Below are 17,183 nucleotides of genomic sequence, written 5' to 3' on the forward strand. Positions count from 1 at the left end.
TCAGCTGCTGCCGTCACTAAACGACGCGTCCACTTGTTTGCCATCGGTTTCCACCGCTGCCGCCGCTATTGTGGCTGTTGCAGTTGTTGTTAGTCTTGCGGCTTCCGTGTTTCTATAGCGTTTGCGTTTCTATATCTATGTGGCTGGCATACAGTGCAGCAAATCGCGTTAGCTCTTGTCAAATAACATGTTAAATGGTTGATGTATTATAGAAATATATATATCTATGTATATATAGTAAATTTAAAAAAATTAACACAATATAGAATATCTTTATTAATAAAAAATACATAAAATCAAGTTTTGCAAAAACCAATTTCAATAATTCTTTAGTACAATTTTTTATAAAATCTTCCATATACGAATATTCTGCATTTATCTTTAATTATAGTTGATTAAAATTGAGGTTTTGATTATTAAAAATTATTATTCATAAAAAAAAAAAAAAACAAAATGTAGGTAAAAATTTCAATATACATATCGTCACCTGAAATGCAAAATAACGTATCATCAAAAAATTCGAAATTGAGTGTCTTATTGATTACGCTTCACTACTTCAAATTATATACATAATATTAAATATGTTCAACATTTTCTGGTTTTGCGGTCATATATAAACCAGTTTTAACCAATATTATTAATACTTTGTTTCACTCACGTTCCATTTTATTCCGTGTTTCATTCATGCCACTGTAAATTTCTGAAAATGTTGTTACGTTAATTTGCATTTCAGGTGACGATATATACATAAATTAAACAATAAATAAGTTAAAAATAAAATATTAATGTTATTTATTTATATAAAAAAATTCTTTAAAATTTTCAGTTGTAAGTCGGAAATTTGTGAAATTTTTATATTTTTTTAGAAAGGTATTTTATTTAATAAAAGGAATTTAAAATACTTTAATAATCTCTCATTTTGAAACAATTTGGGTTTCCTTGATTCTTCTGATTCTGATTGATTGACAGAAAGTGTCTGGCGGTGAGGAAAAACTGTTTGCTCAAAATTATCTTAAATCCAGGCACCGATCGAAGATATAATCAGTCTCAGGTTATATTAGATGGTTGATCTGGAGAGATCACACACGGACTGCGATATGTACAAGAACTTCTGTCAATACAAATTTGCATAGACGTTTAATTTCCACTCCCGCCAGTTCTGTGGCATGTCTGAAGATATGCGCTCTCAAGTGTTAAAGACTTGACCTTCCACCTAGGAGATAGTCAAGAAGGAATTATTGAGCTCTTTACACCTCCTCTTCTTCCATACAGTTTCTGCGTGGACACCAATAATAGAATGGCCTGTTAAAAGCCCTCACAACTAAGGAGAGGCTAGCCTTACTGATGGCAAAGAGATCACTAGATCTCTTGCGATCGATCTTGCTCCAAAAGGCTTTTGGGACAGCGCAAGCACCGATGGTGGCCCATCGCTGTCCAAGCTTTCGCGAAGCTGAGCTATCTAATAGTGGAACACAAGAAAATACGTTCGGGAGCACCGACCCGCTCCAATTTTACTTATAGGCAGCCTTTTATCGCTAGCTGATCAGCTTTATAATTTCCTGCGACTTCGCTTTGACCTGACACGCATACTTGTCTTTTCACACAGACACTCGATGCTGCTGATAACAAGGTTATGGCCTTCTGCCAAACCTGAAGGCAGCATTAATAAGTCCAAAACCAGTATCGCCGCTCTGCTATCTGAGTGAATGGTCACATCTCTAAAGTAGGCTGCGCTGCAGAGCAGAAAATCTACTGCTACCTAACTGGCTAAAACCACGGCTTCGACGACACTGCAATAGTCGGGAAGTTTGAAGCTGGGGTTGATAGAGAGGTCCTGACAATAAGCCCGTCCACCAACCTTTCTCCCCAAACTTTGACCCATCCGTAAAGAAGATCACTGCCCCTCTCCTTCAATAGCTTCTTTCTAACAAAAGTCGGTTTTCGTGAAAATATTTACTCTTCTAGTGTTACTAAGAGGGCCATAAATAATAGAAAATGTTAACAGAAATCGTATTCCTTGGATCCTTACATGACAAAGATATTTAAGAAATTCGAACGGTTGAGTTTTTTCGTAGAAACTTTTCTGACCGACCATCAAAACAACTTTCGAGAAAAAAGGCTTTTAAATTTAGGAAACCGATTACGTATATTCTTACAAATATGCTCATGTCTACCAAAATATTTGAGTATCAACTTAAAATTTTCGGACAATATTTTCAAATATAAGAACATATGCAGCAAACTTTGTTTTGAAATTCACTAGTGGAAAAACCCCTTAAATCTTTAATAAATTTATCTGCCAAATTTTATCATTTTCAGTTAATGTTTGACTAATATTTAAAAACTTCAACTTTTAGTTGAGAAGTTCCTGATTTTTTATTCATATTTAGTAATTTTTTTTATTTTATAAACTTATTTATAATTTAATTTTTTATTTTCCTGTTCCCTTTAATAATTTTTTATAAGATTTTTATATATAATCTCGCATATTTTCTCGCTATCAAAAATTATTTGAAAGCATTTAAATAGTATTAAAACCTATAAAATCAACAAATCGTACGCCATTAGCACCAATCTTACTAGTACCACATGAAATTCGAACCAAAAAAGTGCTAAATGTATTTTCAGTCGCATGAAGTCACCTTTAGCTGCAGCTTCCCATCACCACATGTCAACAATTCGCTTTTCGTCGCGACGCCTCTAATTTGATATGCTAAATGTTGCAAAGACATTATGTCACCCGATTTGCATTTGCGACACACGAAGCCCGAGCACGAGCGAGCCGATTTGTTTTTCTTCAACATTTTTCCTATGGCACAGAGTCACAGCGGCTATGCCATTTTCATTGTTGCACGTAAGAGTTTTGCTTGCTAATTTTCTACTCTTTCTCAGCGCTCTCCTGCAGCTCCCCTCATCGGAGGTGGTATGTGGATATGTGCGGTTGTAGGTTTCTAAACCTGCCTGGCTTTGTTTACCTTTGCTGCTTCTTGCTTCCCTTGGTGGCGACTTCGTTGACTTCCTTTGTTATTGTCGCGATTTTCCACAGCCATTGCGGCACCAGGTTATACCTACAACTTGTATGTATAATATGTGTATGCGAGTATTATATGCAGCAGTTGAAGCTTTATTTAACCGTTATTTCTAGACTATTATGTGTATGGATGTGCTTGTATGTAAGTTCCAGCTGTCTTCTCGGTTTTCTATTCGCTTTTGCAATAGTTGCTGTAACTTTTTTTTTGTTGTTGCTTTGTCTTTTTCCTTTGTTTTGCTAGCCCTTTTTGTTCCCATCGTAAACTGTTGCGCGCCTGAGAACTGTGCCTTAGTTTGTCTGGAAAATCTGCAGCCCTCCAGCTGTTGTCTGCCGCGCGCATATTTCACTCACAAATACCGCTATTGTTGTTCTTGCTGTTGTTTGGTTCGGTGTTCGCTGTTTGATGGAAAGCGCTGCCATTTAGCGTCAGCGCCGCAACTGTTGATTGAGTAATTTCTCGGCGCTGCGGCCATTGACGTTGTTTTCGAGCACAATTTGTTGTTGTTGTTGTTGTTGGTTTTTTCTTTTGTTTTGCTCTTGTTTGCTATTATTATTGTTCCTTACGCCAAGCATTGGTTTCGGTTTCATTTTTCCCGTCGCCACTTTTAGGCTTCACTTTTGTGTATTTTCCTCAACTTTTTCCCACTTAAATCACCCAAATGTCTGTTTTTGTTGGTTTTGTGAGTTTTCTATTATTTCTATAAATTTGTTGGCGTATTATTTCGGCGAAGCAACCAGAAAAATTTGTTTTGTAAAAAATACCTTGAATTAGTTGTGTGTGAAAACATAAATTTGTCAGGCTTTTATGGCGACGTGCGCCACAAACACACACACACGTATGTATGTATGTATATGGGAGTGAACGAATTCAAGCGTACAAAATTGGGTTACGAGCTCATATTGCCACATGCATACAAAAATAAGCACAACAACAGCTGTTGAAAGAACAATAGCAGTTGAGGTAATATGAACTGTGTATGTATGTACATATATACATACGAGTAAACTAAAATATGTGTGTGTGTGCCTAATATTTACGAGCGCACGCCTACCAGTTGCTACCATTTTCGGCTTAGCTGCCATATGCAAGCGCGCACACGCTGGCCGCTCTAATTCTGCGCTAGCCAAAGCTCACACCTTCAACGAACAGAAGACTTAAGCGCGAAACTCTTTTCAAATTTTTGCTTTTTTCTTCATTTTTTTCTGCTTCCTTTAATTATTATTTTTTCTTTTTTTTATATATTTTTTTTCTGACATTTTTTTTTTTCTCATTTTTTTTCTATTTTTATTTTTTCATATTTTTCCATTCTTGCTCCCATTCGTAGATGTTTTTGTTCTTTGCTTTGCTGTTGTAAATGTCACTTGCACTGCAACATTTAAAATTTATGACTTTTGTCATAAAGTTTTGCAAATTTATGAGACAATTTCGCTTGCTGCTGCTACCGTTGTTACCCATAGTTGTGTTATTGTTGTTGGTATCTGCTGCTATGTTGTAACTATTAAGTTGATTGAATATTTCATATCTTGTTGTTGCTGCCAATGCGCTCAACTCGCCATCGAAATGAAAGTTGTTTTTGTCAATGCAGCGCAGCAAATGTAAAGCAGAAATATGTGGCGGTGGCAATCAACTGTAGGCGATTATATATTGCAATTGGTTTCAACGAAACAGTGGTGGCTAATTTTAGTGCATATTTGAAGTGGGGTCGAGAAACTCTACTAAGTTTGTCTTGCTTCTGGTGATTTGCAAAACCCTAAATTACTTTGCAGTTAGTCTCAAATTTTTAACCCAGTATTTGTCAAGAATTTTCATTTTTTCTCAATAAATAAACCAACGAAGACTTTCATCTATTCCAATTCTTCTTCCCTAGTTTTTTGGTTGAACTATTTTTGATAATAAATAAGACTTGCTTACAGGAAGCTGAGTCCGTATAAAGTACATATGTACTTATATGTATATCACTGATTGTTTATTTTGTTGCCAAAAATTTGCAAACAAAGTACTATTCACTTTCTCGATGGTTAAATAAAAATGCTCACGTATTTACAGTGTCCAATAGTTTAACATTTATTTAGACCTTATGAATAATATAATGTTCTATTTGGAGTCCGAATACACGTGTACGGAGCGGGGAGGATGTCAACCGGACCGCTGAGTGATCGGAGGAGGTGAGGTTTTAATAATCCCAGGAAAATATAAAACCGAAAATAATGTTTACGCGGCGCAGTGATAAATCGAAAAAGTGAGTCGAAGTGTTGATATGGCGAATGTTGGTAGCGAATTGTGTCCGCTTTCCCTTTTTTTCTATCCCTTTTGATGAGTGGGTTGATGTACAGCTGTAGTGAGATGTGTTGGTGTTCTGTTGTGGTGTCATCAGCTGTGGTGAATTACGTCGTCGTATTAGGGTGCGCCAATTTTTTCGGGTAAAGTAGGCGGATGCTTAACTCATTTAAACACTGATATTGAAATGAAAACTTTTTGTCCTTTTATATTAAAAATGTATAAATAAAAGATGTAACAATGATATATTGTTCCTTTTCTATGTCAGTAAAGAAGAGGAAGAAGAACAATGATATATTCAAAAAATTTTAACGAAAAAGTCAAAAAATAATCGATATTATCGTTAACTTAATGGCGAATTGCAACACTAATTATTAATATCGATAATCAATAACCGAAAATTTTCAATTTTCATAACCTTAATCAATTTACTTGCCACCAGTGTACGCACTTAACTGCACTATATATTAACTCTGTCTTTACATATATAATTTTAAACCAATAACCTCAATAGTGTATTAATCCAGATACTGGTTCAATTTATCTTACAATTATACATGATTGACAGGTTTAATTAGTTGGCGACAGCCTGTCAAGATTTTAAAATATTTTATAATAAAAATATTTAATCGCCAATATGCATAGAGTCGCAATTTTAGTTTGATGAATTTGAATAATTTAATACGGCTAACTAATAAGCTATTATTTAAAAACTGGCATGCCTTGTGATAACAGCGCAAATGCAACATTATAGATAAGATAACTATTGGTACTTTAAAAATACACTGTGTTATATAAGAATGGTTTCACTACCTTTCAGATGAGATTTATATATCTATAAGAAATCATTAGCAGTCTCAACAGAAATTGGCTCACAATTCCGTGTTTGGATTTCTATTCCTGTAAACCAAAAAATTGTAATGGAGAACGGCACTAAGAGGTTATAATCACTTCAAAATTTAAAATTTTTTTTTGTGCCCAAAAAATAAGGGGACATTTGAATTTAAACTGCGCGCGTCGAAGGATTTGGAGAATTATTTTTTTTTTTTTAAGTTGGTAGTACTGTCAGTCATATTTATGTCAAAATTCATGTCAAAATATTCATTAGTGTTTGAGATACGTGTCGTTTTGTGAACTGCTAAAAGGGAGTTTTTCGTTTTTTGCGATGTCGAAATTTGTTGTGCAAAGAATTTGGATTAAATTTTGTTTACGGAATCAATTTTCTGCTGCGGATACGTTGAGGATGGTGCAGAAAGCCTTTGGTGATGAGGCTATGTCTAAAAAAAATGTTTACAAGAGGTATAGTGAGTTCCACGTTCACGGCCGGACGTGTCGAAGACGAAGAGCGTCCAAGGCGACCATCAACCTCAACCGACGAAGCTCACGTTCAACAAATCAAAGATTTGGTGTTGAAAAACCGTCGATTAACAATTAGAGACCTTGCTGATGAAGTTGGCATATCGAAAGGCTCAGCCAATACCATTTTGAAGGATGTTTTGGGCCTCAAGCGCATCAAATCTCGACTGGTACCGAAAACATTGAATTTTTTGGAAAAAAGGCGTCGCGTTGAAGTGTGTGAAACGATGCTTTCCGACTACCAGGGTGTCATGAAATGCATTATAACTGGCGATGAGACTTGGATCTATGCTTACGACCCCGAAACAACCGATCAATCGAGCGAATATCGTGCCAAAAGAGAGCCGAGACCAAAAAAATCGCGCCAAAGTCGCTCAAAAATCATGGTCATGTTGACTGTTTTCTTCGATTATCGTGGTTTGTGCATTATGGTTTCCTTCCAACCGATCAAACAGTCGTTATTTCAACGTTATGCGTCATTTGCCTAACGCTATCCACCTAAAAAGGCCGGAATTGTGGAAAGTCAATTCTTGGTTTTTACACCACGATAATGCACCATCCCATACTGTCCTCGTAATTCGTGATCATTTCGCCAAAAACTCAACCAATATCGTTCCGCAACCACCGTATTCACCTGATCTGGCGCCGTGCGACTTCTGGCTGTTCACCAAGCTCAAAAGACCGCTCCGGGGACACCGTTTTCATACGATAGAGGAGATTCAAGCCGCGGCGAAGATTCCTTGTCTTTATTTCACTGCATTCCGGCCACCATATTGCTACTGCATAGTTAAGGACCGGCCGACCGATAACCAGTATTTAGGTATTGTAATTATATATGTAATTATTTTTTTTTTGTAATTATATATATAATTTTTTGTTTTCGGATTTAAAAAAAAATAAGCAAAACAATCATCCTCACTGCCGGACACCTTTTTTAGAAGGTTCTCTCTGAGATCGGCTTCGCGTTCAAGGGGCTCCGAATATTTCCAAAATTAATCATTATTTAAGAAAATACATTAAATTCTGAAAACAAATATTTTTTTATTTATTTTTTAAGTAAAATGTCTCTTCATAAAAACATTCCCAAAACGCCGTTTTTCTGACTTGCTAGATCAAATAGTTTGAGTAGTATGTGACCGAGACAATAATAATTGACCAAATAGGAAACTGAGTGATCACATCACATAGACCTCAATTTATTAGAGCTTATTATTGGCTTTTTCACTTTTAAGTGCTTAACATTAAGTTTTTCTAAAACTCTTTATTCGCCTCTCATTATTGAATGAAAGTGAAAATAAAAGTGAATCTCATCAATGCACACAACACAGCAATAAAAATACACACATAAACAAACATAAATAAAATACAAATACCAACAAAAGCGGCATAGCATCAGCACTTTTCATTAGCACAATTAATATAATCAGCGGCTATACATATACATACAAATATTTGTATTTGTATTTCCATTTCAGCGCAGCTTCATCACTTGCATTTTCATTATGAGTATTGTGAGCATCATGAGCGTTTCAGCAGCGGCGAGTCATTCATTCACACAAATTTCGAATCAAAAGCGTGCGTTAGGCGCAATGCAGGCAATCAAGCTTTTAGTTTCCCTTCCTGCCTCCGCGAGTGTCGTGTTGATTTTGATTGATGTGAAATTGCAGTCGTCGCCGTCTTGGCCACGCTCAGCTTTTGTGTGAGTGTGTGTGCGTTTTTAATTTTCATTCATTTCATTTTGGAATCATAAATAAATGAGCATTTTCCGCAAACACGCCAACATGCCACAAATACAACAATAACTGCAACACAATCCAAGCATAATGAAAATTGTAAAGATGCATTGATGATGCGCCGTTATTCAAGCTGCAGTGAGCTTAGTGGCAATTAATTGCAGTTGTTGCGCCTCTAAAACTGTTTGTGTATGTGCGTGTATGTATGGGTGGGTGGGTGAAGAGGCAGAGGTCAGTTAATAATAATTTGCATAATGTATGCCTGCATGTGTGTTTTTTATGTTTCTTTGACATTTTGATCTCTCAGCGCTTTCATTTGCTTTGCGTTCAAAGACACCAAAGCGACGCCTGAAATTGCATAACCACATTTGTTGTTGTTGGGTCAAAATGTCAACAAGCAACGGTTTATTTACATGGTGGCGCGAAGACAACTGGCACTAAATGCTGAGTTGCGCCACTGAAAGGAAAATTATATTATATAATTTCCATTGTGCGCATGTGTCTTCTGCTATATTGAGTTATCTCCTGCGATGCTCACGAAGTGCAGCCTTGCATACAAAATATTTACGCTTGCATAAGTGATAGAGAATAGGCAATATTTATTGATGACTTTTATGAATTATGTACGTAAAAAACATTTTGATAGTAATACAAAAAGCTGGGTCGCTTAAACATGAAAGTAAATGCACAGCAACAATGTGGACCTAAGCTTTGTGAGATTGCTTGAAAAATGCTAGGAAATCTTAAAGGGCTCACCCAATGACAGCTTAAAAAAGGCGATTTTTGGAAATTTACAAACAAAAAGCTGCAGCATCGACAGGTTAAAACATATCTTAAGACGGCATAACAAAGCATTAAAAAAATACTAAAGTTTTTCGAGTTATACCCGACTTCCAGCGGTGCTAAAAAAGCTCTTCCACCGCTGTAGTGATTTCAGCCTTTTTCGTGGATGAATCCAAAAACAAAAAATTCACTACCAAAAGATATTGTTCCCATAATGACCTACAATCGGAAAAAATTGCATTTAACTCAAAATTATGGTCGTTTGTCACTCCAGCAAATGGAATGCGCTGATTGATTTCAGCGGCTAAATTTTTGATAAAAATATTTTTATAATTATATCTCGGCAATAAGTGCGCCAATAAAGAAGAAGAAGACATCTTTTATTGATTGCCTCCACACTTTTTGGTTAATATTTTGAGTATGAAGCGAGCCAATCCTAGACCTATATATGTATATCAAACCGCCTGTATTTTGACCTTGAAAACCTTGATAACGCAGCTAAGAACCCTTTATTCATCAAACGCCTCACTAGTGGTGACATGAATTATGAATAATGATTCGAAACCAAAGAACTAAAAATTCGTTAAAGGCACTGAAAGCACTGAAAGCCATCAAAGTGTAAGCTAGTGTAAGGAAAATTGATGAATGATTGTCATGTTTGTATTGATTCAAAAGAAGCCTATTATGCCATAATAAAAAAAATCTATATTAAAATTCACGAAAATATAGAATTTTTTTGTCAATCCGGGTCAATTTTGATCAGATGGTAAACGTATATTTTTATATTTATATCGAAAGCTTTATTACTTTCGTTTTAACGATATTCAGAGAACTTAATACAAATAAAAAATAGTATTTAGAGGTGTTATAGTGACTGATGCCTAGAGCATACTGAAATTATGGACGGAGCACCTCTTCAGCATGCTGAATGGCAGTGAAAGCATAACATCAGGAGATGGGGAACCCGATTCCCCGATCGATGACGGACGTTCCATTGCCCGACCATGAAGAAGTTCGAACAGCAATTACCCGCCTAATGAACAACAAACCGGCGGATTCAGGCATCAGCTTCTTTGCAGAATATGATAGGACGAAAGCATGCTCGACGATTGGAATTTAAGTATGCTTTGCCCAATCCACAAAAAAGGAGACCCCACAATCTGTGCCAACTAACGTGGGATAAGCCTCCTCAACATCGCTCATAAGGTTATATTGAGCGTATTGTTTGAAAGATGAAAGTCCACCGTCAACAAACTGATTGGACCTTATCAGTGTGCCTTTAGTCTTTATGGAAAGGACCCGAGAATAGAGGATCGACACACACCACCTCTTCGTCAATTTCAAAACTGCAAAACAGCACGAAAGGGGTCTGTCTTTATGTCGCAGTGTCTGAATTTGGTATCCCTGCAAAACTAATACAGCTGTGTAAGCTGACGTTGAGCAATATCAAAAGCTTCGTCAAGATCAAGAAAGACCTCTCCAAGCGATTCGATGCCAAACGAGGTCCCTGTCGTGCGACTTCTTCAACCTGCTGTAGGAGAATTAATTCGAACCGCAGAACTAAATAGAGAAGGTACAATCTTCTACAGGTATATACCGAAATGGGGTTATGTCTTGTAAAAATGTAAATTTTTCAGAAACTGACCCTTATGAGAATAGTTGGGTAGGTCCTTCACAATAAACCATACAAAAAAGCTGTTCACAATCACTTATAACTCCAAAATTAATAAAATATACCCAATTTCAGCTTTGCAAATTATACTATAAAATCTTGTTTAAACACACTAATCTATCAAGAGATGATTTAATTTCACTTTGCTCAAACCACAGGGGTTTGACTGACTGAAAATTACTAAATAATCAAAAAGAAATTTCTCCAGCTCTTTAGTAAGCTGTGTGCATTTTGATTTTTATGCGAATATATATTTATTTGAAGCAGTTTGCCTATTTTATATAGTAATCTACATACATAAATATACTTGAGTCTGCGCTATGCATCGCTGATCAAAACCACTTAAGTGAGATTAATTGTATCGGCTTAGCGTTTTACTACACGCAATTAAAGCAATGAGCAGAAGTTGGCAGCAGAAAATAATATGAAAGTGAAGCAGTGAAAACCAAAGTAAAAATATATACAAAAAATAAAAAAAATATTAAAAAAGAAAAATAAAAAAATAATAAAAAAAAAATAAATATACACATAGCAAAAAGAAATGACAAAAACAAATTACAAAAAAAAAAATATAACAAACAAAAATTAAAAAAAAATATATAAAAAATAAATAATTAAAAATAATCAAAAGAAATTACAAAATAAAAATATAACAAAATAAATTAAAAAAAAAATACAAAAGAAAAATGAAAAACATTAAAAGTCATCATCATCAAATCGCTTACCAACCAGCCAATTGTAGCAGCAGTTGGCATAAAGCGTGAATCGCAAAAAGAAAGTTGTCACAAAAACCATAAATATAAGGCCAAAGCAACAACTACTAGTAAACTTGATTTTTTGTGTTATAAATTTTTATTGAAAAAGGCAATAAAAAGAGAGAGAAACAATTTAAACTAATAGCTAGTTAGGCGGCACTAACTCTTCATAGTAGCTGCAGCATTTGAGGTAAATTTATTGTTGAGTGGACGCTGAGTATCCAAAATGAGTGCAGTGAATGCATGATTAGCTCATATTGAGTGATTGAGTGAAAGCGCTGAGTGCTGAGACACTAATTGAGTGACTGAGCGCTTTGAATGGCAACAAATCGGCGACTCGTAAATCGGCGCAGTGAGTGAATATCCACCCAAAGCGTCTGCAACGTTTGATGACCAAAGTGAAATTACGTAAGAAATGCTTGTTAGCGCGACGCACCGCCTTCCAGCAGCGCCACACGCCGCAGAGAAAGAGTCACACGATAAATATACAGACAATTAACTTCCCCAGCCATAATTTGGCATTTCGCTGGAGGCAAAGCACGTACGCTAATGAAATACTTGCATACCACTACAGTAAACATAATAATATGTATGTGTATGTGTGTGTGTGCTTGCACAATAGCAACAACAACGAGCTTGCGTTGATGATGTTGATGATTGCGGTGATAATATATGCTGAATACCGTATTTATTGACAGGTGAAATGACGACATGCTTTGTGTATGCAAATTCGCACACAAACACACACACACATGTATGCATATACATATGTTTATATTTCCATAAAAACATGCACGCACACTTATAGCATGCTCTTAGCCAGCACTTATGCGGCAGTCATACCAACGCTGAGCTTTTCAAGATGCCAATGCTTCACTTTTTTGCACTTTTTTTTACTATTTTTTCTATTGCTATTCCTCTTTTGTGCGTTTTCCGCATGGCCAGCGCGTGTGTGTGCTCTTCGCCAGCCAGTTGGCTTGCTTGCTCGCTGGCTCGTACACTCGTACGCTAATAAACGCCAAATTAAAGCGTGATTATGTTGGGTTGACAACGCAAAATGCACACGAAATAGTCATAACGATAAAAATAAGCGCGCGCACACATACATACACATGCGCGCGAATTTTCGATTATAATACTTGAAGCTGTTGAAAATAGTTTGCAAATACCTTTTAAATATATAAACAAATAAATTACGTTTCTTAAGCGTTTGTTTGGCTTAAAGTTTTTAAAAGTTTATGCGCATCACATTTTATTTGTCGCGGAAGCGGAGTTTTGTTCAGCTTATAATAGGCTCTTACTTTTTTTATTGTTGCTTAAGTGAAGTTTATGATTTTTAGAAAAAGAAAAAAATGTTAATACTTTTAATTGCAAGTGATTATTGCTTGCAGTGATTATTTCTTAATATATTTGAATGACGAAAATTGTTGTTTTGTCTTCAAGTTTCTCATATGTTTCCATGAGATCTTTTTCCGTGCCAAAAAAGAATTTTAAATATTTTTATTTATTTATCGAAGTTACTACAAGGTAGTCTAACACTCAAGTTGTTCAAAACAGCTTATCCTTTTTCATTAATTTAGGAGCTGTGCTAGCTTTAGCACCCAGAAACAACTAGCTAGAGGCCCGATATTTCGCTCCACTCTGCAATAATCTTTCTTTCATCTTGGTCAGTAACTTGTAAATATAGTTGTTAGTACGTATACGTATATATTATACTTCACCATGACTTATTGATCAGGCATGATCTTATACCTACGACAAAATTCATCTGGTTGCTCTGCTAACGCTTGAAGTATTTAGTTTCAAATTAAAATGTTTTACAGAATTCTTGAAGTTTTTAGATCCAAATAGGTTTTTTTTTTGAATAGAATATATAGATATTATTTGATATTTTCTTAAAGGTTTCTCTCAACCAACTTTGCATAGTTCCAAACGAAAAACATTAATATTTTGACTGAGCCTAATGTACATGGATATAGCTTAAAGTATACTTAAGCATACATGGCAAGAATAAAGTCTTCTAATTATTGTCATGCATGCTTAAGTATACTTTAAGCAAAACTCCTTCTCAAAATAAACCCTCACTAACCTAATTCGCCACAGCTACGCATATTTTCCATACCTTAATTTAACCGAAATCGCTTAAACTGTATAATTTTAGCTTAAGCCACTCTTTGTATAATGTATTATATGTATACATTATTATTATATGAAATTTGATATGCATAGTTTATTCACTTATTTAATTAAAATATTTATGACACACGTTAAATACATTATGACAAAAAAACCAAACTTTCCATACAACAGCATGAAAAAGGGGCAACAAGAATTAAGAAAATGAGTAAGAGCAAAAGAATGCCCGTAAGTGAATGCAAACAAGTGTCTTTTTTTATTTAAGCTTCACATAGAAAGAATGAGCCTATAAAAAAATGAATAAAGAATATTCCAAACATACAAAAAAAAATTTAGAAACTTCAAAATTTGTCAACATTAAGCCGAATATGTCGGTCAGTGTATGATTTATACCTATAAACTATATATATATTAATGCTTGGATTCCGATGTTCTGGTTGAAGTTTTGCTCCTTAAGATATTCCCCTGGCTTTGATTCCTGCAAGTTGCAAGAGTATAAAATGATCCTTACTTGTTTTGTATAAATTTTATGAAGAAGTGCCTATATACATACATCTACATGTACCTTAAATTTTTCGTATTCAAAAATATTGTTGCGATATTAGTGCGTATATCTATGCATCTACATTGGCGCTAGTAAGCAAAGCTGCATTTTTTGTTTTTGTGTATTATATTTCTACATTATTTTTAGCTGGAACGTGCCGTTTTTTTAATGGGGTCAAGACTACGGACGCCTGCTTCAATGCGACTATAAAAATTGGTAAACTGTCATCGAAATATTGCGTATGATTGCAAACGTGATTATAACCACATATATGTCTATGTGGCATTTAGGCAAAAATACATATGTATATGAGCCAAAAAAATAGATAGGAAACTTCTCTGCTTGTTATTTAACTTTTTTACTTGCTTAATGATTTCTGCATTTTAACACATTTACATGTATTTGGGACACGTAAATGTGCCTTTAATATTCTTGTAGGCACACATGGCGTATGAGTGACGGAAGTATACATAATCGCTACTCAGAGAATACAAATGTAGGAAATTTGAAAAAAATCTGAAATCAAAATATCTTATCTAAAATTTATAAAAAATGTATAATTTTTTATTTTATTATCTTTTTTATTTTTTATTATTTTTATTTTTTTTTTTAATTTTTTTTATTTTATAATAAAAGGCTAAAATCGGTTATACGAAACGCTTCCTAAGGCAGATATATGCTTAGCATTTTCTGTTACCAACCTAAATAGCTGAAAATAGTTCTGACAGATGTTGTATCAGTTATTTTCTTAAAAAAACTGCAGCGTTATAATCTTAAGTTTCGGTACTGATGCCCACCACGCCACAAATATCACTAGGATTTCACTACGATAGTCGAAATACTAGTATTTTGTGGAGCTATAAATTCTAAGTGCGAATACTGAGTTGATTAATATCGATTTTAATATCATTTTCACTCAGAACACCGAAGCTATGGCAACAAAGAACTATAAATCTCAATCTACCAAAAGCTGCTCAGTCGAATAAAAGGTGTCGAGATGTTTTCAACACATAAAATGAATTTGAAATTCATATATAAAATCGTAAACTGTGTCTAAGTCGCCGTCTTAGAAAATAATATAAAATCGTATGAGCTTTCCCAAAGTGGAAAATTTTTTATCACTCAAATTTAGTTTTCTTCGATTGTGGTATTTAATAGGATTTTTTTCCAATTTCTTTTTTTCTTGTTTTCGCACTTGCAATTGACTCTTATAGCCGCTTTCATATTCTAGCATCAAAGTGAAGGAATTACAGTGAATAAAAACTACTTCAATGCCGCTCAGTGCCTAAATTTACCTGAGTAACTGCTGAGCTGACTCTTATACTAACTTTATTATTTAGTTCTTTGAACTCTGGTATATAATAGCACTGAGTAATACAATTATACGAACTATGTACTATTTCGCACTATTTCGCAATTAAAAAAATTAATCTTAAACTGCCTGCCTTTCGACGAAATATCAGTTAGAATCATTATCCATATTTAATATATCGTCACCTAAAATGCAAAATAACATAGCATCACTTTTCAGAAGTTTAAGAAAGAGAAACGGTGTAATAGCAGCCACTGTTATTGAAACAAAATTTGAGTTTTGGTTATAAAGTGGTTATATATTGGTTACATATTAGTTACATATTGGTTACATATCGGTTATATTCGAAAGCAGAAGCTGAAAATTTCATGCCACATATATTTATGTAATATTATGTAGTGAAACGTAGGCAGTAAAAAGCTCCATTACGATTTTTTTAATAATTGGTTGTTTTGCATTTTAGGTGACGATATGTAAGATTGCTTTTGGCAGAAGAGAAAAGCTTTTAGTATCAATTTAAAATATATTCAAAGACAGCCAAAGAAACTGTTATCATATTGACTCTCAATCTAATTTTTCTGTGCATTCACTTTTAACTATAAAACAGTTTTAATTTTGAAAAAAATATGAAAACTATAAGCACATTTGATCTGCCACTTACCTTATACAGTTTCTCCTTTTGATACCACACATCCTCCTCCTCTTCCTGTGGACTAAAAGTCTGATCCAAATTCAGATCATCTCTAGAACGTGAAAGAATCTTGCGGCGTGACACCATGATGCTGCAAACGAGAGAAAAAGAACAAATAAATGAAAAGAACAATCAAAAAATATTTTAAAAATCTGGAACACACAACAACAATTTCAAAAATATCGTTATTAATAACAATAACCTCGATTTCCGAGAAAGCGTCAATGAATATAATTTAAGTTAAATTACAGCTGTGCCAAATTGCTTAAATTGCGATGCACAATAATAAAAACAACAATTTATGAATGGCAATGAAGCGCGAAATTGGCGCAGCAAACGCAATGACTCGGCGGTTTTCTTGACGCGTTCTTGCAGCGTCACATTTAGAATGAGAATAACACTTTTGGGCGGATTAATAAATTAAGTAACACACAAAGGACGACAAGAGCTTAAGCAACCGAGTGCAAAAATAACAAAAAATATAATAATTGCAAATTAAGAATTATAAATATTGCATTTGAGGGGCTGCTTACATTCTACGCTCGCTGTTGTTTTTGCTTTTTGTTTCTGCAATTCAAAGACTCAGGCGAAAAGTAAAGGATTTGCGCAAAAACTAAAATTAATGAAGCTCCGCTAACTTTTGTTTGTTTGCCATATTTCGTACGCCTGCACTTTTTTGTTGTTTTATTTATTTTTTGTATTGTGTTCTTTGTATTCCCGCACATTTGCTTGACCTGTGTCCAAAAAGTAATAATAATATGCAATATTTATTCACTGAAGTGTGTGAGGCGTTGAGTGTTTGTCCCCTTGAGTGGGACACACACTCTCTTACCGCGAGAGGTGATTGAACTTTTCGGCCGTTGCTTGGGACACCAGGAAGTGCACCGCAATG

General features: G+C 34.7%; 1 protein-coding gene across 3 annotated transcripts in view; it reads right to left on the reverse strand.

Annotated features, from left to right (window-relative positions):
• Positions 1-17,183, reverse strand: part of LOC105229953 (uncharacterized) — a 133,908-nt gene that overhangs the window by 64,516 nt on the left and 52,209 nt on the right. For all 3 annotated transcript variants that reach the window (XM_049452305.1, XM_049452307.1, XM_049452306.1), the window contains one exon: positions 16,262-16,382. In XM_049452305.1, the coding sequence (XP_049308262.1) occupies positions 16,262-16,382 (121 nt within the window). The remainder of the gene's footprint in view (positions 1-16,261; positions 16,383-17,183) is intronic.

This window comes from Bactrocera dorsalis, chromosome 3 (assembly GCF_023373825.1).
Source record: "Bactrocera dorsalis isolate Fly_Bdor chromosome 3, ASM2337382v1, whole genome shotgun sequence".
In the NCBI taxonomy this organism is placed as follows: Eukaryota; Metazoa; Arthropoda; class Insecta; order Diptera; family Tephritidae; genus Bactrocera; species Bactrocera dorsalis.